Here is a 21,040-nt window from a genome sequence, read left to right on the forward strand (position 1 = left end):
ATGTATCATGTTGGAGAATGGGAGACGAGAGTTATCTGAGCTGTGATTGTGTTGTGGAGTCGGGTTAAGGGTTAATGATAAGGGTTTAGAGAGAGAAGGAGCGGCTGACAGAGATACTTGTATGTGTGTGTGTTTAATGTTTACTTTGTGACAGCAACATTCTAGAATGGCATTTGAATGAGTGGAACCACCTTGGGTTTCCACAGAATTTCTCTGTTATCTGTAGCTCTGTGTCCAGTACTGCTCTTGGTACTGGCCTGATCAATGTCCGTCCAATCACTGCCATTATACCAACACACACACAGTAGGAATCCTTTTAGCTTGTCCTGTTAATCAAGTCTATTGCATTGAGTAGAGAGTTACAAGAGGCAGTGTGTGTGTGTGTGTGTGTGTGTGTGTGTGTGTGTGTGTGTGTGTGTGTGTGTGTGTGTGCGCGTGTGTGTGTTTGAGAGAGACCCAAGTAGAGACATATATTTCCCACATAAACTTTCAAAAAGAACAAACACAGGCAAACCCTGACCAACTCCAGTATCTGTTAGGTGAAATACCTCAATGTGGATCACAGCAGTGGGACGTGAGAAAAAGGGCCAGTAGAGTAAAAACATCTCTGTTTGTTTTGATGCCCTTGACATTTATACTTTAACTGTTTGCACAATGTTCCGACACTGAACATAGCGAACAAAAAACATCTGTATTTTTTACAAATTAATTGAAATGAAACAGAGAGAAGGAAATACATACAGGACAAACAGGGTTAGGGGAGTGTGTGAATGTGGTCATAGTGGGCAGACTAACAGACTGAAATACACAGGATGGACCACATTAACAACACACAGGTCAGTTTGAACCCCAAAAACAACCAAGACATTGACTATTATCAAATTGACTGGGAATCCCAACAACACACGGGGCATCTGACTGTTATCCGATCCTCTGGGGACCCCAACAACACACGGGGCATCTGACTGTTATCCGATCCTCTGGGGACCCCAACAACACACGGGGCATCTGACTGTTATCCGATCCTCTGGGGACCCCAACAACACACGGGGCATCTGACTGTTATCCGATCCTCTGGGGACCCCGATAACAAAACGAGACATCTGGCTGTTATCCGATCCTCTGGAAATGGTCCATTATAAGGAACGAGAGAAGTGCTGTCACGATTCATCGAGTAACTTGGAATAATTCGATTACAAAAAAATCCTTCATTAGAATTTACTGCCTTGAGGCTTCTATTCACCATGGCAGTCAAGCTAGGGAACTGGAAAACAATTTCCATGCTGGAATAAAATGGTAACGTTTTGGAACATTTAACGCTAATAGTGCCAACTTGGTTCTTTGCCACTACTGCAAAAATACTGGCATTTTAGAGCAGCACGTCATCGATGCTGAAACATTTGAAAAATAAGCTTCCATTCACAGAGTCATCAGACTCGGGCAAGGAGAGGTTAGGTTTCTGTTGTCGTTATTAGTCGTGTCAGCATCCTTTGTAATGAAGTCTCCTGTTAGAAATGACCGGAGATGTAATGCTAAACCACTAGATAGGCTAATGTTGTTGTTTTGGTGAATAACACTGGGGTCAAGGTTTTAATTGGAAAACTACAGTAAATACAGTAGGGCTCATAAGTTTGCATACCCTGGCAGAAATTGTAAAAAGGCTGGAGGCTGGGCAGGAGGCGGGGCGGGAGGCTGGGCAGGAGACAGAAGGCTGGGGGGGAAGCTGGGCGGGAGGCTGGGCGGGAGGCACGAGGTGGGGTGGGAGGCTGGGCGGGAGGCTGGGCAGGAGGCTGGGCGGGAGGCTGGTCAGGAGGCGGAAGGCTGACCAGGAGGTGGGAGGCTGGAGGCAGGGCGGGAGGCTGGGCGGGAGGCGGGAGTCTGGGGGGGAGTCTGGGTGAGAGGCTGGGCGGGAGGCTGGGTGGGAGGTTGGGCGGGAGGTGGGAGGCTGGGCGGGAGTTTGGGCAGGAGGCTGGGCGGGATGTATGGGCGAGAGGCTGGGCGGGAGGCTGGGCGGGAGGTATGGGCGAGAGGCTGGGCGGGAGGTATGGGCGGGAGGCTGGGCGGGAGGCTGGGCATACAACAGTTACTGCCGCAAAGAGAAGTAAGAGAAAACACAAACATGGCTTTGGGGGACTTGAGTTATTATTCCTCGGCCGACTTAAGTCCAAATCGATTTCCACCCGGTAGGTCAGAACGTATCCCGGTCGTTAGTCGATGACGACCTGAATTATAAAAGACTGCATGCTGTCATTGATGCTAAAGGGGTGATACACAGTATTAAGAACTAAGGGTATGCAGACGTTTGAACAAGGTCAGGTCATTTTTTTCTTTGCTGCCATATTTTGTTTTATTATTGTGTCATTCTGTTATGACCTACAGTTGAATGTGAAACCCATGAGAAATAAAAGACATGTTTTGCCTGCTCAAGTTTTCTTTACAAATTGTACAGATATTACCAATTCTCCAAAGGTATGCAAACTTTTGAGCACAACTAAATAAAAGATGGGATAAAGTTTTAAATCAAAGTGTCTCTGCTGACCTGGACAGGTGACCTGGTCAAAATGTCATTATCTAGAAATGCCCTTTGCCCCACCCCCACCAGTCAGAGTTTTGCAATTTAGCATTATCTAGATAAATATGGGATCAATTCAGTTTTAATTTAAAATAATAAACTGAAATGTAAAAAAAAAATGTTTTAGAGTTTGTGTTGCCTAAAAAAAATATATTTCCTTACAGAAAGAATACTGATTTCAACCAGGTGGGATGTGAACAGACTGTGAATTCACGTAATGATGAGTCAGTATTCTCTTCACAACATAAAGAGAATAAAGACAGATCGTTATTATAATGAGGTTTACTGTTTCAGTAAACCACAGTCTCGGATAAATTCAGACATAGACCTGGGCCATGTTTACCTCAGCAAGATTCTGCAGATAGTGTTAAAAACATGATCATCACAGGCCTCAGCCTATTTACAACTGTACAGGACAAGCTGGTTTCAAAATGTTTTTTTTCATTGAAATTTTTTCGGTATTAAGTGGATATAAGCACTTCTAAGTAGCCTACTGTACCCTGCGTTTTCAAAAAGCAGTGTTTAGCGTTATTTCTATCCAAATAACTTGAATAAAGGGCAGAATAATCAATACAATCCACGATTACCAAAACAGTCATTAGTGACAGCCCCTAGAAAAAAACGGGAGAAGAAAGGAGGTTGAGCGGAGGGATGGGAGAGAGGAGGTTGAGCGGAGGGATGGAACAGAGGAGGTAAAGCTGATTATTTGTGAACAGAGGGAGCAGTGATCCAGTTGGGCCCGACCCAACACGACAGACGTGATGAATCTGACTACTGTCGAACTCAAACAGGGAAATTACATGGGAAATCATTTGCCGCATTATTTCCTTTTATTCTTCTTCTCCCATAAAGTACTACTCCGACACACTCCTGCTCTCATGTGCAACTTCTTATCAGGATATGTAACCTACATAGTCTAAATAAATTGCATTTCTGTAGCTACAGTGTGTTTTTGTGTGTGTGTGTGTGTGTGTGTGTGTGTGTGTGTGTGTGCACTTGTAAAATCCTTTGGATGTCATCCAATTTGGGAGACATTTATTTAGAAAGCTCCGAATGTTTTCAATGTATGTGTAATACAAGATTGAAAAATAACACTATGCTGAGTGATTAATACAGGCCTATCTTATTCCCTGAAGGAAGACGTATCATTGGGTTTATTTAAATTGTCATCGTAAAAACTTGATGGCACATCCTGTCCCGAGCAGGCTCAGACAGAGTAGTCAACTCTATGAAGAGCCATTAAGGAATAGCAGGTGAATGTCAGTAAAAAGATACGGTGGGGAAGCTGGGATTCACTGAAGTGGCTTTACAGGGATTTTGTGAAACACATCTGCAAAGAAAACACGGACGATCAATGGAACTAATACTACGAGGGAAGCCCATGATACGTCAATGCAGAAACAACTGCATTGGACCCCAAACCAAAATCAAATGTGATTTATTATCACCATCTATATTTCATTTTATATTTCCAAATATATTTCATTTTGTTTTCTGTTACCTTGAGGTAGTCGTTTTCAGAATGAAGATCTTCAATTTCTCGTAACAAATCCTCTTCAATTATCTCCTTGCCGCATTCCAGTTTTATAAATTGCGCGCTTGTGGATGCCTTCTCCTGTTTACTCCGCTCTGCGGGGACGTGGGCGCCAGCTCCTGGAGCCGACATGCTGGCTTTCCCTTCCGTTGCCGCTACCGCAGCAGTCGCGCTACCCTCTGCGGTGCTCAATAAACCAGCACCACTACCAACAGAAGCACCTGCCGCTCCGGCTGCTTCTGATGCAGATGCTGCTGCATGCGGGGGATAATCCGCTCCCAATTGATCCCTGTCGCTGGTTCCGGAGCCAGAGCCCCCCGATTCAGCGTCGCTGCTGGCGGCCGCAGCTAAGCGCTGTTCGTCCGAAAGGGGTTCGGAGGGACAGTCGGAGAGATCCGAGCTGCTGTCGGTCTGGCTGACCCTGCTGCCGAGGGGAGTAGCACCGGTTGGAACGCGGATTGGGGAGCCATGGCATACAGGGCCGTGGTGTGACGCGGTCAGAGTGGCAATCTTAGTCTTCTTGGCTTTAAGGGCGAGGTGTGGACTGCTCGTGCTGCTGTCCGGTGACGCTTTGCTGACGGCGGTCGTTTTAGGCTCAGGTGTGGCATGGTGAATGACCTTAGTGGTCTTTTTTGTGACTGTGGACGACTTGGTGCCGTGATTTCTCACCGCTGCTGGTTTGTTGTCCTTCCCTCCGGTTGGGGTGCGTCTAGAGATGCGGTTTAAATTGGATGGTAAGGGCACTGGAGAAGAGGACTGCTGCTTGCCCAGTGTTGGAGATTTTGGTACGATAGCCGCTGGCTTTGGCAAGGAACGGGAAGAGTGGACATCCTTAAGGAATGGCCTGGCCGGAGACGGCGCGCGGTTTAACCGTTTCTTCTCCAACTGGTGGTTTGGTGGTTTTGTGGGTTCGCTGGTTCCAGAGCCATTAGAACTCTCCATATTACAACACCCCGGCGAAACTGGCGGCGTGGTGGAACAGGGGAGGAGCGTAATGGAATAAGGACCGATCACTCCACCACACGCCGAGATAATTGCCCTGACTGGCGACACTAGCAGAAAAACAGTCCTGTGTCCCCGTTTTTCTTCTCATCACTCCCGGATGGTGATGCGGAAACCGACCAGTCTTTATTCGAGGTTTTATTCCATTTCGTCCGTTTGTTAGTTTATCCTACATTCACCAGGTTGTCATTGTACTCCCCTCTACCAGACCCGTGGCTCCACTCTGTCTCCTTGAGGGAACTGCTGCAATCAACGAGATTATGTTAGCCTGAAGAAAACGGTACTGTGTTTGGCGTAATGGTTTGGATATAAATCAATACATCCGTTTTCGTATTTCTTGATATGATTCCTCCATTCCGCTCCCTCCCTCTCTGTTTCTCTTTTACACACACATTCTCTCTTTCTCTCTCTCTCGGCCTCTGTCCGTTCCTCTCCGCGGCTCCCCGTCTTGCGCTTTCCAACTCCTTCTGTCTATCTGACATGAAAAATCTGCAATCGTTGCGGTCTCGATCTTGACGCCTTACTGCCGTGGTTGCAATCAGGGGCGCATGCGCTTTGTTTCTCACAAACGCCGAAACACTCCCCTGGTTTTCTACGGCACCCAGGTCAGGTGCCTTCCTGCGCATGTCCCTATGTCACACACACAAACACGCACGCTGAGACGAGCACATTAAACTAGCACGAGAGATACACACGGTCTGCTTTAGAGGACCAAATTATAGAATTACAGACCGTCCTCGTGCACCTCTTCTCTATATTCCAGTATAATTATGAAATAATTGCCCTACACTGGACTATAGCCTACCGTTCTATAAAAAAGCAGGTGGTTGTTATCGGAAAAGGGGTACAATGAGGATGTTGAGTTCAGGGACGGGTGTGTTCATTTGGTAGCCTCAATCAAAGCTCAGTTTAGGGCCCCCCTGCCTCTCGCATGACCCTTTTAGCATTACATACACCAGTATCTGCCAGAATCCTAAGCAGTTACAAGTGGGAAACAGTATCAACAGTCCACTAGAACTAACGTGCTTGCTAGTAAGCTACAATAGGAGAGTGGGACATTTCCTACCTTCTAGTACTACTTGCACACTGTAAAACCTTCTCTAGTGGGTAGTCAAAATCCTTCATTCTGGATAAATATACATGCATATACAAGGTGTGTGGTGCATTACATCTACATAATCATGTATGGAAACATGCCCATGACAATGCCTACATTATTTATATTAGCTGCAACAAAATCATTTTTTTGAGTCTACTTGTAATTCCACCTGTAATACCTGATATTAGGAAGCAAGGGGGACCCCCACTCACTGAGCCCCGTACAGCTGTTTGTGTGTTGGGAAACACTGCCCCTGGCAGAGCTGAAGCAGGTTCTGATTCTTTATACCTAGACATCGTCATCATACGTTTTACCTGACGGAGGAACAAAACGTCGATTCACACAGGTCACTTACCTCCTAAGAACATCCAGAGAAAACACACTGATGTAGATCAGACACGCCCCTAAGAACAGACATCTGTGGCGTTTTTCTATTTACAAACAGCAGCAGGACTAGTGCTATGGGGTCAAATGTGTGGCGCTGCACAGGGGTCAGGGGTTATCTTTTGATGTTACCACGGTGACAAGTTTGCAACTCATCGCCCATCTCATTATGAGGAAAATAATTAATAATACAATTCTCTGTCAGAATCGTTAGGGTAATAAATATATATCTTTATTCGCAGTTCATTAGTTAAAGAATGCCACAAGTTATAAATACAAGAAATCCACTTTAAAACATGCCAAATGCTTATATATACACATATAAGCTATATTTATTTTTTCAAAATAACCAAAAGGGTCAGGTTCAATTCATAAAGTAAACTTAAATTCCAATTTAACAACAAAAAAAAGGCAATTTTCCATTACATCAACAACTATTAACACAGAAAATAACCCAACTACAAAGAGGAGCTGTTAAATGTTAAAAGTTGTTAAACTTTTTGCACATGTAATTCTTTTCACTTCTTGAATAGACAGACTTCAATTTAACCTGTTCCCAACCCCTATATACATACAGTCCTCACGTCTTCAAAGGATTCATGTTTCAGAACTAAAAAATGCTTTCTAAAGAAAACCATCATGTGTAACAGAATAGCATAGTAAGGCTTGTCTGCAGAACCAAAGACAGGGTCAAAGCTGCTTATTGCTGAACGGGTGGTGGTTTAGAACTCAACATCATCACTAATACTGAATCTCAGTCAACCAAAAAACATTGCATTCCAAGATCTTAAAGACACCAAATGTGTACAATATGCAACACTTTAGATTCCTAACATGGTTTAAAATAAATGTATTATTTTAATGGTTATAACATATAACTAATGGGTAACCCTGTACGCAATTTGTTAAAGTTGGACACAAAAAACGGAGGACTTTATCAGTCCCGTGAGCACCACATTCACCACAACAGGCCGAAGCAACACAAATACCTTGGATACCATCTTTAAACTATAGTGATGATATTTGATTTTATCTCTTTCTTTTTGAACATGTTACCAGGAGTGGAATTAAAGGGTGAAAACATTTCATCAACACGCTCACATCACCGGGCGTTTACTATTCATGTCAATTCCACCCATGAACGTCCCCCATAATCTGTATGGACCAGAAAACGACCCTAACCATTACAGTAAACGTCAGTAATGAAGTGCTTCTAAATGAAGACAACCATTAAACAGAACACAACCCTTGCTTCAACTCAAAAAATGAACAGGATCCACAGAGAAAAGCAGATAAAGTAAACAATAACAGTTTGTCCATTACAGCGCTCATTGTGTTAGTTAAAAGTTAGTATTATCAACCAGCTGGCAACAGTCAAGCTCTGACATTAGTGCATTTCATTCTAAAGGAGGTACTGATTAGCCAATCAGCAGTGGCCTGTGCTTTGGGGAGCCAATCGTCAGAGATGCTTTGGGAAGGCAAATAACAGGAACCATGGTGTCGGACCAATAACCTCACTGCTTACTGTACAGAAACATTTTACTGGACAACATCGTCACGGGAATAAACCTGTCAATTGGTGAGAAGGAACAAAAACAAGGTGGTTCATTAAACCAGAAGCTATTCTGTAGGGGTGGTACCATGACTGGCCCGGTTCTATCTGAAAACATTTGGACCTGGGCTTATGCTACGTGTGTCAACGATGAATGTGGGCCTAAACAATTCGGTGCCCTTTGATACAACCTCTAGATGCCCTTCAGGCATATATGTGGGTGGAATCCCACTTGAACAACTAGCAGTCTGAGTGACACTGGTTACCTCAAAACAACCAAGCCCTTTCATCTCATGCATTTAGATTGAAGTTGGTTGAGAGGCCTTAGACTGAAGGTTGAGAAGTACAAATAACACGGTAAATTAAGTGCTACTAAGGCACGATAACAAGAAGAATATAAATGGTGTCCCTCAACTGGTCCAAGCGAACACTGAGAACAAAGTACAATGCAGCCAAACTACCTTCTTAATTACATAAGTATTCAATACTTTCCTGAAATGAGTATTTCACCTAAGAGGCGTCTCATTCTGTCTATTTAATAGGGACTCATTTCAACAGGGACTTGAAACTCTCAGGACTATAAAGATCTGCTAAAAGAAGCCAACAAACCACCTACAATTCGTCAACCAATCAAATTCCTGAGTCATTCAAGTACTGAATGTGCAACCCTGCGCCCACAAGCTTCACCCATAATAATGATGGACATTTTGTCTGACATCACTCGTCCTAACGACTCGCAACACAACGCTGAAGTCAAACTTGTGGAGGGAGACTGATCAGCTTTAAGCAACTTTCAGCTTTAAAAAAATGATCAGCTTTAAGCAAACTTTCATTTTTACTTTGACATAAAGGAAAGAAAATGATGGCAATGTTAGTAAAGAAGCAAAGCTACTCTATCCTGTCTTTTGGCGTCTCTGTACAGAGTCAGGAGCCTTGCTTTAATGTCAGTCCCTTTTTCGGTGCAGCAAGAACTCATGACTTTCATAAAGGACCATCTATTTCTGAGACAGAACTACGACAACGCCTCCTAAAACAATACTACCCATCTGCCCCTGCACTTCTGTCCTATTTAATCAGGCACCGCAATTACAAAACGGACTCAGTCAGGGGACTTCCAAACCTGGTACAACAAGAAAACATTTCGATTACCCTTCAACTGCGTGCGCTGAATATGAGCCAGGGGTGCCCGCGTTAACCACATTCTGTTGCAAAATGTGTCTGTCAAATTGGACAAATTCATATAAGTCCCTCCTCTAATTTGCGGCTTTTTAAATGGTAAACGGTTCTGTTAATGCTTTCACCCCAGGTGTTGCCAGGTAGTGCAACACTGAGACAAGAAGGATTGTATTGATCTATAATACTGCCGTGATATAACGGGTTTAATACTGTCGTCTGTATCAGTGGCTTGCCTCCCACACACACAGGCAGAACCACGAGAAGAACCAGCCATCACGGACCGTAGTGCAAAAAACTGCAATGAACACAAACGTAACAGGAACCATTCAAGCCACTCTCGTGATAACGTAAGGCAACGAGGGACGTGACTTAACGTGACACGCAACCACCCGACCACTCAAAAGGCTACTCGTCACTGTTGGCTGCGTGAACACACGTTGACGGTTCTCATACATATCCTGTCGATTCAACACTGTCCAAAACAAAATGGCCGCCGGGTACATGTACATGATTTCAGACCCAGAAATGCATCATACCAACTTCTAGGCCCTCTAATACTATCAAATATTTCTACTTAAAGTTACTGTGTGATAATGATGATTAAAAATGGTTTATACGCTCTATATGAAACTATCTACAAGAACAGGGTTCCATTGGGTGTAGCGGAGGTGTGCAACGATGCGTCCCTTCTCCTCACTGAGGGACCGGCAGAGATGGAGGCAGGGCAGCTCCACCCACCCCCTGGGATGGAGTCCTTCCACCAGACAAAACCCTCCCCCAGGGATGGAGTCCTTCCACCAGACAAAACCCTCCCCCTGGGATGGAGTCCTTCCACCAGACAAAACCCTCCCCCTGGGATGGAGTCCTTCCACCAGACAAAACCCTCCCCCTGGGATGGAGTCCTTCCACCAGACAAAACCCTCCCCCTGGGATGGAGTCCTTCCACCAGACAAAACCCTCCCCCTGGGATGGAGTCCTTCCACCAGACAAAACCCTCCCCCTGGGATGGAGTCCTTCCACCAGACAAAACCCTCCCCCTGGGATGGAGTCCTTCCACCAGACAAAACCCTCCCCCTGGGATGGAGTCCTTCCACCAGACAAAACCCTCCCCCTGGGATGGAGTCCTTCCACCAGACAAAACCCTCCCCCTGGGATGGAGTCCTTCCACCAGACAAAACCCTCCCCCTGGGATGGAGTCCTTCCACCAGACAAAACCCTCCCCCTGGGATGGAGTCCTTCCACCAGACAAAACCCTCCCCCTGGGATGGAGTCCTTCCACCAGACAAAACCCTCCCCCTGGGATGGAGTCATTCCATTGATTTTAAACCTCCAAGGAGGGTTGATCTCCGAACAGGGTTTGATCAGCCTGTTCGGTTGTTACTAAGGACTGCCTATTGTACTGATAAGAAGCATTTAACACCAGTAACACCAGTAGCTCCAAACCCTCATCGAACCTAGATGTGTGTTTCTCTCCTCCACGCTGGTTGTCCGTGTGTGTGTGTGTGTGTGTGTGTGAGTGCGCAGCGGCTACCGGAGGGTTCTTCCTCTTTACCTAAAAGGCACCAGTCTGCAAGGCACAACTAGACAAGCTGGCCTGGGGATGAGGTAGTCTGGGACAGGTGTGTGTGTGTGTACAGGTGTGTGTGTGTGTACAGGTGTGTGTGTGAATGTGTGTGTACAGGTGTGTGTGTGTGTGTGTGTACAGGTGTGTGAGGGTGTGTACAGGTGTGTGTGTGTGTGTACAGGTGTGTGTGTGTGTACAGGTGTGTGTGTGTGTACAGGTGTGTGTGTGTGTGTGTGTGTGTACAGGTGTGTGAGGGTGTTCATGAGTATGTCATTTGCACAGCTACAGGAAGGGACTAAAAACATGGGGTGAAGCATGTCAGTGGGAGGAGAGGTCTGTCGGCACGACCACTCACTCTCAACTCTCTCTCAACTCATCTTCTGAGATTCTTCGCATCTTATGTCCTCACATCTTACTTCCTGGCATCCTTCTCAACTATACCAGAACCAGAAGCCCCCCAGTCCCCCCCCCCCCCCCCCCCCCCACAGACTTTCTTCGAAGGGAGGCTAGGAGACAGAGGCTAGGAGGGAGGAGGTGAGGAAAGATGAATTGAGAGAGAGCCTTGCTCTCCAGATGCTCCCAGGCTGCTTCTGGGTTGTGCTGCCCTCTGGTGGCCGGGGTGGTTCACTGCAGGTGCAGAGGGTTGGGCAGGAAGGGACACGCCACGGGGTTCAGCAACAGCGCATGCGTGGCGGGTTGAGCTCGGGAGGCACTTCCGGTTCAGGCTGCAGAGACAGGATGCTGTTGGAAAGGTCCTTGTTGGGAATTTCCAGCGGCATCTGGAGAGCAGACCAGAAAGACAGACAGCATGGTCAAGACGGTAGAGAAGACGTATTCAGAATGTGTCCTTCACAGGGACCCAAAGCAATTCCATTCTGAAGTCATTTTCCAACCAGGACTTCTATGAAATAGGGGTTGAGAGTAAAGTTGTCAGGGTGTTTGAACCCCCAAACTGTTAGCCCTCACAAAGAGATTGGAGCAGACATTTAACAGACAAATGACTCAATGTTTTGTTCCGTTACCAAAAATAACAAAAACTTACAAGACTTTTACAACTAAGTGATGTTATTGCAGTCATAGGAAACTTTATTTCTTACAAAATACAGAAGGTAACCAGAGCACAGATAAGAAGAGGCTCTTACCTTTGCTAAAATGTCGTCCACTAGTTTGAGAAAACACTCGTCCACGTTGAAGTTATCCTTGGCGCTAGCCTCGCAGAAACGCATTCCAGATATCCTCGACACAAACTGGAAAGACAACTGATCAATTCATCACTGAAATCTGACTGATTGTTTCTTTATTTCTTAGTGAAGGATTCACTTTATGATTCTGCAACCCTGCCCCATGTGAAGGCAACTAGTTCTAGATCTGGGGTTAAGTGGTTCTAGATATGGGGTTAAGTGGTTCTAGATCTGGGGTTAAGTATTATCTAAAGGTTAAGGGGAGGATCTGGGGGAGGTAACTGGTTCTAGATCTGGGGTTAAGTATTATCTAAAGGTTAAGGGGAGGATCTGGGGGAGGTAACTGGTTCTAGATCTGGGGTTAAGTATTATCTAAAGGTTAAGGGGAGGATCTGGGGGAGGTAACTGGTTCTAGATCTGGGGTTAAGTATTATCTAAAGGTTAAGGGGAGGATCTGGGGGAGGTAACTGGTTCTAGATCTGGGGTTAAGTATTATCTAAAGGTTACGGGGGAGGATCTGGGGGAGGTAACTCACCCTCTCTGCAGTTTGTTTTGTGATGATCCGGTCCGACTCACAGTCCAACTTGTTTCCCACCAGCAGCAGCTCTGCTTCCTCTGAAGCATACTGACACACACAAAGACAGACACAGAAACAGAAACATACAGAGACAGACGGACACACACCGACGGACACATACATACAGTCAGAGATGGACAAACAGAGACCATGTGACTAAACTCAACTGCTGACTTGGTGAAAAAGGAACCAAGTGAGAAGAATCCCCAGGGCTTCTGTTCACCTTGTCAATCATTTTCATCCACTTGGGCAGGTCATCGAAGGTCTCCTGCTTGGTGATGTCATACACCAGGACTATTCCCTTGGCCCCTCGATAGTAGGCAGAGGTGATGCTGTTGAACCTCTCCTGACCAGCTGTGTCCCTGCATGGGCAGAACACAACCATCAGCATGGTGACACCAGAACGCTACGACCAGGATCCATGGTAACCAGAATGTGAATCAATAAAAACGCCTGTTCATTTCTTACATTTCAGAGGAAAAAAGAGGGCCTTCCCTACCATTACTTCACTAACAGTTTGAGAAAAAAGTTGTTCTAAAACTCAGACAATCTTTAATTCGTGGATCTGGTGACAGCCGTGCTAAACCAGACTGTGCCACTAGAGGTCGCCCACGATCCCTGCAGAAACGACAGATACTTTATTAACAGCATAGAAAGTTAGGTAGTTAGGAAAGAGTGGTCAAATAAGCTGGATTTGAACCCATGCTACAGTGGTGTTTGTTACACTAGAGGTGAGAGTTACTCCACTCGCCCACACACACCTTTTCATACTCTGTTGTGTTTAAGTGTGATTAAACCAAAAGTGTTTTTATTTTGGGGGCAACAAAATACAGTATTGTCTTATTGAAATTATAATACAAAGAATTAAAGGTTAAAAATATAAATGAACACTCATATACTTTACTACATGCAACCATTATTTATATAAATCCTGCCAGAGGCTTTGTAAAGGTGTTGGGTGTCCATTTTTTCCCCCAAATCTTTACATACAATTCAAAACCAATTGAAGTCAAAACCTTAATATGACCACTCACTATACAGTCAATTATACGACAGCTCACTTTACAGTCATTAACACGACCGCTCAATTTACAGTCATTAATACGACCACCCACTATACAGTAATTAACACGACCGCTCACTTTACAGTCATTAACACGACCGCTCAATTTACAGTCATTAATACGACCACACACTATACAGTCATTAAGACGACCGCTCACTTTACAGTCATTAAGACGACCGCTCACTTTACAGTCATTAAGACGACCGCTCACTTTACAGTCATTAAGACGACCGCTCACTTTACAGTCATTAAGACGACCGCTCACTTTACAGTAATTAACACGACCGCTCAATATACGGTCATTAATACGATCGCTCAATTTACGGTCATTAATACGACCACACACCATACAGTCATTAAGACGACCGCTCACTTTACAGTCATTAATACGACCACTCACTTTACAGTCATTAACAGGACCACTCACTTTACAGTCATTAACAGGACCACTCACTTTACAGTCATTAACAGGACCACTCACTTTACAGTCATTAACAGGACCACTCACTTTACAGTCATTAACAGGACCACTCACTTTACAGTCATTAACAGGACCACTCACTTTACAGTCATTAACAGGACCACTCACTTTACAGTCATTAACAAGATCACTCACTATACAGTCATTATATTCCTGATAAGCAACTTCAATTTAAGACAGGCCTTGTATGGTTGATTACTGTCCTGTTCCTCTTGTGAGTGTTGAATCGACTGAAGCAGCTTCTCCTCTAGGCAAGTCAATGTGCCTCCAGTTTCTTTCTGGTGTTTGCCCATGTCTGACCCACCCATACCATGACAAATCCAACACCATGTTTGAATGGGAGCAGGCAGTCACTCAGTAACATGTTGTTTTGGATTTGTCCCAAATTTAAGGCCAATTTCAGCCAAACCCTGTGACCCATTGACCTGTTCAATCTGCTGATTTGGTTGTTACTGTAGAGTCAATACAATGTGGTTTATCCACTCCCAGTTCTACCATCACAACAAATAAACACACTGTGGTTTTCAATCTCCCAGTGTGATTCCATGTAAACTTATTGTGTTTAAAGCAAAAATTACACTCCTAAAATAATTTAGGCTCAACTAATCAACGAGGTGAATATTAAGGAAATGACCAGAGGTCTGATGAATAAGTGCATTGGCAAAAATGTATTTAACATATTTCTTTTGTATTACTTGTAACATTTCATTTCAATCCAACTTTGTTACACAATGAAAATCCCTAAATGTAATTTAACGTTGTACTTCACTGGTTAAACTGGAGTTTGTGTGTGGGAGTTATGGTGGGGGGTTAGGTGGTTGACAGGAGGGGTGGGGTTAGGTGGTTGACAGGAGGGGTGGGGTTAGGTGGTTGACAGGAGGGGTGGGGTTAGGTGGTTGATAGTAGGGGTGGGGTTAGGTGGTTGACAGGAGGGGTGGGGTAAGGTGGTTGACAGGAGGGGTGGGGTTAGGTGGTTGACAGGAAGGGTGGGGTTAGGTGGTTGACAGGAGGGGTGGGGTTAGGTGGTTGACAGGAGGGGTGGGGTTAGGTGGTTGACAGGAGGGGTGGGGTTAGGTGGTTGACAGGAGGGGTGGGGTTAGGTGGTTGATAGTAGGGGTGGGGTTAGGTGGTTGACAGGAGGGGTGGGGTTAGGTGGTTGACAGGAGGGGTGGGGTTAGGTGGTTGACAGGAGGGGTGGGGTTAGATGGTTGAAGGGAGGGGTGGAGTTAGGTGGTTGACAGTAGGGGTGGAGTTAGGTGGTTGATAGTAGGGGTGGAGTTAGATGCTTGACAGTAGGGGTGGGGTTAGGTGGTTGACAGGAGGGGTGGGGTTAGGTGGTTGACAGGAGGGGTGGGGTTAGGTGGGGGATAGTGGGGGTGGAGCTAGTTGTGGGTTCAGGTTAGTGATGGCCATTCAAGGCTTCATTACCGTTATTTTAGCAGCAGGATATTATGCTGGCAGCACTCACATTTTTGTTATCCCAATAAAAGCCATCACTGAAATGTACACGGCAATATAGTAAAAAATCTAGTCAGTGAAAAAGAACAGACAAGAATACCATTGGAACGGGCATTAAACATAAAATGTACAGACTAGATTGTTAACTACATTGCCTTATATATTTCAATGATGGCTTTTATTTTGAAAAAGAAAATCTGAGTTAGTGCTGCTAGCATAATATCCTGCTGCTAGAAGAACAGTAATGAAGCCTCGAATGGCCATCACTAGTTCAGGTGGTGGATGGTTGGTGAGGGTGGGGTTAGGTGGTGGATGGTGGAGCTAGGTGTTGGTTTAGGTGATTGACAGGAGGGGTGGGGTTAGGTGGGTGACAGTAGGGGTGGGGTTAGGTGGTGGATGGTGGAGCTAGTTGACAGTAGGGGTGGGGTTAGGTGGTGGATGGTGGAGCTAGTTGACAGTAGGGGTGGGGTTAGGTGGTGGATGGTGGATCTAGTTGACAGTAGGGGCGGGGTTAGCTGGGTGACAGTAGGGGTGGGGTTAGGTGGTGTATGGTGGAGCTAGTTGACAGTAGGGGTGGGGTTAGGTGGTGGATGGTGGAGCTAGGTGACAGTAAGGGTGGGGTTAGGTGGTGGATGGTGGAGCTAGGTGACAGTAAGGGTGGGGTTAGGTGGTGGATGGTGGAGCTAGTTGACAGTAGGGGTGGGGTTAGGTGGTGGATGGTGGAGCTAGGTGACAGTAGGGGTGGGGTTAGGTGGTGGATGGTGGAGCTAGGTGACAGTAGGGGTGGGGTTAGGTGGTGGATGGTGGAGCTAGGTGACAGTAGGGGTGGGGTTAGGTGGTGGATAGCAGAGGTAGAGTGGGACTAAGGTGGATGTTAGTAAACAAAATAAATGTGTCATTAGTAGTTGCTATATATGGCACTTCGCTTAGCCCAGAGTCCTCCATGCCAGAGTAGACAGGTCTTCTGCTGTGTCAGGCAGGTCAGCAGTTCAAAAGTTGTGGTAATTACAGACACAGAAGTATCAAAAATGACAGGGAAGGCAAAGAGGGTCCTCTGCAATTATTGGAAGCATTTTCATAACCTTACCAGTTTACATTTTGACAGTCACTATGAGGTTAATGTCCAGATTCTAAGCATTTATTCCAGGGTATGTCTGTACATATTCATTTTACAGTTTATGAATGAAAACACTTGGTATACATTGGTCCCCTATTTCAGGAGACTAAGGGTTTGCCTCAAATAAAAGCCTGTACTTTAACCTCAAAGTAATGTTTTACTTCAAATCAAAGTTTTCCACTGTCCAAATGTTTACACAGTATTTCCGCCAGCATCTGATGTGCATTTGTGCGTGCATGTGACAGTGAGTCGGATAGAGGGAAAATGCACCAGGAAGTGATTAAAGAAATTGACAAATGATGACTTCCAGTTTCCGGTTGACATACCAGATCTGCAACCTGATCTTCTTCCCTCTCAGCTCCACTGTCTTGATCTTAAAATCCACTCCTGGAGGAAAGGGGCAGAGATAGAGTAAGATCAACAGAGATCAACATTAAGAAGTAACACGACAGACCATAATGTTCCCCCTTCAAATAAGCTGCGAGAGGTATCTTAATGTCGGTATGCTCTCTTTTCACTAGTTTTCAGTAATGGAGTAATCAGAGATAAAATGCAGAGTCTTGAATGGCGCAGAGGTAAAGTAACTGCCTCTGTACAGTCAGCTGTGTCATTGAAAACCAGGGATCAAATCCTGCTCACGGATTATGTCATCAATTTGGGTTTGTTAGTTATTGAACGTGGGATGCCTCAACTTGTGAATCCTTGTGGTGTCTTGGACGCTCCTGAGCTGAACTGGTTGGCCTGAGAACGTGGTGTGAGATTCTGGCGTACCTTTCCCGGTTAAGCGTGATAAGCAGAACAGCATTGGGTGTGCTTCGGAAGACACATAACCCGACAGTTAACTGGGAGTTACAGAGATGAAGCAAGTCCTTGATCCCAAATTGGCCACCACGAAATCGTGCAGTCCGAAATGGAGAGCTGATAAATGGAGAGCTGAGAATAGTCTTGAACAGAGGGTCAGTGTTCTAAAAGTATGTCCATACCATCTGGCTTCCACTCTTTAAGACCTAATATCTATGACCATATCAACTAAGGGAAGCCCAATCATGACATTTTCCTGAGGCAGAGCATTGGATAACTCCAGCAAGCCTGTCTAACTGTATAAGTTAAAGGGGGCCTGTGAGGGGAAACTAATTCATCTTGTGAAGCCCTCTTAAGAGTAGATCAGGGCTGTATTCATTAATGCATAAGATAACAACAAAGCAAGATTCACCAACAACAAAAATAACTGTTTTGACTGGACAAATGGCAGCAGGTTCCTTGTCCTATCCCAATTCTTCAATTGGTTCCTATTTGGTTTCCAGTGAATAAGAGACACACCAATGAGATGAGACCTGAACAGTGGCACAGTACACAGTTATGGAGACCACGTGGTGTGGATTAGGATTCACAGCATATGGAAGTGACCCAGAATTGAAGGGCCACCACAGGCCCAAACCTCCCAAAATAGTCCCCCTGACACTCTCTCCCTGGTTTAGCCAGCTGCCGTGCCTGGCCTCCATCGCGTTGTGCTTTGTCATGCCGGTCTCTCGGTGCAGCTTATTTGAGCTCCGTCTGGCAGAGGCCTCCATTGAGACAATTCTATAGTTGCCATGGTGCCTCAGTCGGAGAGATCCAGCGCATTTGAAGACATTTTTCATGTTTTAAAATGAGAATTTTTATAAACCGTCCTGTCTCTGAAAAAATTCTATCTGGCATTTCTGAGTCCCCGATTTACATACTGGTATTTTAAGTGTGTTTTTAGTGTTTAGCTAGCTAAGCTAACGGTTTTGCTTTAAACACAGTATCAGATTCTTGTTTCACTTGGTAGTCAGAACCTAATCCTTTGAGAAAATAGAGCAGAACAGTGGTGAGTACGAGGGCCCATAAATGTTGTGTACTCTGCCACCAGCAGCACCGATGCAGCAGGTCAAATGATGGGTATGAGTGAATACACTTACTGGAAAAACTGCCTCCTATCAGTAACTCGATGCACTCGTGTGGTGCTTCGAGTTAATGTGGCCTCATCAAGGCAGACACCACACCGAGGAAGAGGAAGAGGAATCGTCCAGCTGCTTTAATATCAGGCTGCTCTCAGACTCAGACATCATCTACCAACCTCTGACCCCTTCTCTCTCCTCAAGCCATGTTGAGAGGATGTAGCACTTAAAGGCCTCAGCTGGCTGACCGACCAATCATCATACATTGCTGTTTGTTTGTCGTTTGCTGTTGACCAACTCTATGAAAAGCACAGTTGAACTTCAATACATTGCTACTACTATAATAACCTTCGGTCATACATGTTGAACTGTCAGTGTAACCGTGGGGACAACCGTTCATGAAATAAAGACTAAGCAGAAAATATACTGGCCTCTATCTCTGCTTGTTTTTTGACAGCTGGGTTGTTGCTGCTCAACCATAAATACAGAGAAAAACTGGCAATTTATGTTCCACCCAACAAAGGGTGAACACAGGTTGGTGTTAAGTCTCAGCTGGAAACATCGACTGATATGTCAATCTCAAATGGTTTTAGAAAGGGCTTCATCACACTATTCTGTAAAACACTAACAACAACAACAAACAAGCGATTTGTTTGGGTCAGTTACTGATTTTATAGACAACACCAATGAATGTCTCTACTGGGTTCATTTGTGTCAAGGTACCGACCAAGCTAAACAACAGCAAGAACGTCATCCGCAACTGTTCTGATAAACAAAATGTTGTTGCCCCCAGTATCGTCTGGACAGGGCTCAAGTTACAGTACTAGCAAGTTAGCTGGCCTGTTTAAAATATCTTACGTGTCATCAACCTCAAGCTCATACACACGGCAGTCTAATAATACACTCTGTAATTGGCAGGCAACTTAAATAATAGTTGTTGTAAAATCTATCAAGGCCACATTGTTTGGCTAGGGGTTCGCAGAAACGGCGAAGGTGGGCTACATTCACTGACATGTACTAGCTGGAACTAGTGGCATGGCTAGTGCAATTTAGCCGAAGCATCAACATAGAACAAAACAACTACAGAACTGCTAGCAGTAGAGCTAACAAATTAGGCTAACTCACGACCATTCCGACCTTACCAACGGTTGATTTGCATGCTTCACAGAAGGTGTCGTCCGTAAATCTTTCCATGAGACTGGTTTTTCCCACACCACGGGAACCGATAATAATGATCTGGAGTTTATAATCAGCGGGTCTTGGCGGCATCTTCCTGCGGCGAGACTGAGCCCCAAGAGCAGGAGAAGCATTCGCCGACCCCCCACCACCGGCCCTCCGCTGGATCTCATACCTCGAATCCATCAATGTTTCCACATTTGAACACCTAGACGCGTTTTAAAAGGGGGAAGTAAATATATGGGCCAACTTAAAATAACTTTTCTTTAGTCTTTGAGTTAGTTCTACAAAGTTGCTCTACTTCTCAATTGTTGTTCAGCTGCTGTCAAGCGAATCCTGTGAGCTTTATCATTACGTCACCACTGGAAGAGAAGGAAGCAAGACATCCCACTCCCGAATGTATTTTTTGTCAACCCCCCCCCCCCCCCCATATGTGTCTTGCAATGTTATTTTGAACTAAACTTTAACCACACTGGTAACCTCATAACTAACCGTAACCTTAAATTAAGAATACATTTTTGTTTGTTTCCCATTTTGATTATGCGGCTGTGGAAAACTACCCCCGCACCCCCTAACAATAATCACTGGACACCGTGGGAAAGCCATCCCTTTATATAGACCGGAACTAGATGGTCAACGGCCTGAGTGAACTGTCTTTATTTATTCAACATCTTTGACCACAAGCTCCCTTGGATTTATCCGTTTCCGTCGCATTTCTTAAAGAAAGAGTTGCTAAGTGGAAACTGTATGCTTTTGCGTTGATAAGCTTAGTGTAATAACATGTATGTGCGTGCATTACATCTAAACTGATTATATAGGCTACATTTGGTACATTACGTTGAATAGCGTTAAAAAAAAGAAAGACGTAATGTAAGGAAGGACTGAATTCTTCTCTGTGATGGTTTCACCGTCAATATTTATGTCTTTTGCAAAATTGTCTGCAATCACTCTGACTGAAAATTGTTATCCAGACATACTCTACAAGTTTATTTTGTTGTTTTTTAAGCAACTGGAACCCGTTTTCAAGTGTCCAACTGAAGACATTAAATGTATCAAAAACAAAAAATATACTTAATATTAATAATACTAGTATGTTCACTCTTTATAGTTATTACAGTAATAACAATCAAATAACATTATACAAAGAAAGGCACTGACCTAAACAAGAAAACATCAATAGTC

General features: G+C 44.8%; 2 protein-coding genes across 7 annotated transcripts in view; both read right to left on the bottom strand.

Moving 5' to 3' along the window:
- Window positions 1–5,651, bottom strand: part of LOC105008700 (microtubule cross-linking factor 1) — an 80,282-nt gene extending 74,631 nt beyond the window's left edge. For all 6 annotated transcript variants that reach the window (XM_020045502.2, XM_020045501.2, XM_020045500.2 and 3 more), the window contains exon 1: window positions 4,074–5,651. In XM_020045502.2, the coding sequence (XP_019901061.2) occupies window positions 4,074–5,048 (975 nt within the window). In that variant the 5' untranslated portion in view covers window positions 5,049–5,651. The remainder of the gene's footprint in view (window positions 1–4,073) is intronic.
- A 5,406-nt stretch (window positions 5,652–11,057) lies between these two features.
- rab12 (RAB12, member RAS oncogene family) lies at window positions 11,058–20,229 on the bottom strand. The gene is made up of 6 exons (XM_010904406.5): window positions 19,825–20,229; window positions 17,090–17,150; window positions 12,865–13,003; window positions 12,600–12,689; window positions 12,026–12,130; window positions 11,058–11,662 (listed from the first exon to the last, which is right to left on the bottom strand). The coding sequence occupies exons 1-6, from the start codon at window positions 20,042–20,044 to the stop codon at window positions 11,555–11,557; spliced, it is 723 nt and encodes a 240-aa protein (XP_010902708.1). The 5' UTR covers window positions 20,045–20,229; the 3' UTR covers window positions 11,058–11,554.
- Between the last annotated feature and the right edge of the window lie 811 nt (window positions 20,230–21,040).

Source organism: Esox lucius, chromosome 3, assembly GCF_011004845.1.
Source record: "Esox lucius isolate fEsoLuc1 chromosome 3, fEsoLuc1.pri, whole genome shotgun sequence".
In the NCBI taxonomy this organism is placed as follows: domain Eukaryota; kingdom Metazoa; phylum Chordata; class Actinopteri; order Esociformes; family Esocidae; genus Esox; species Esox lucius.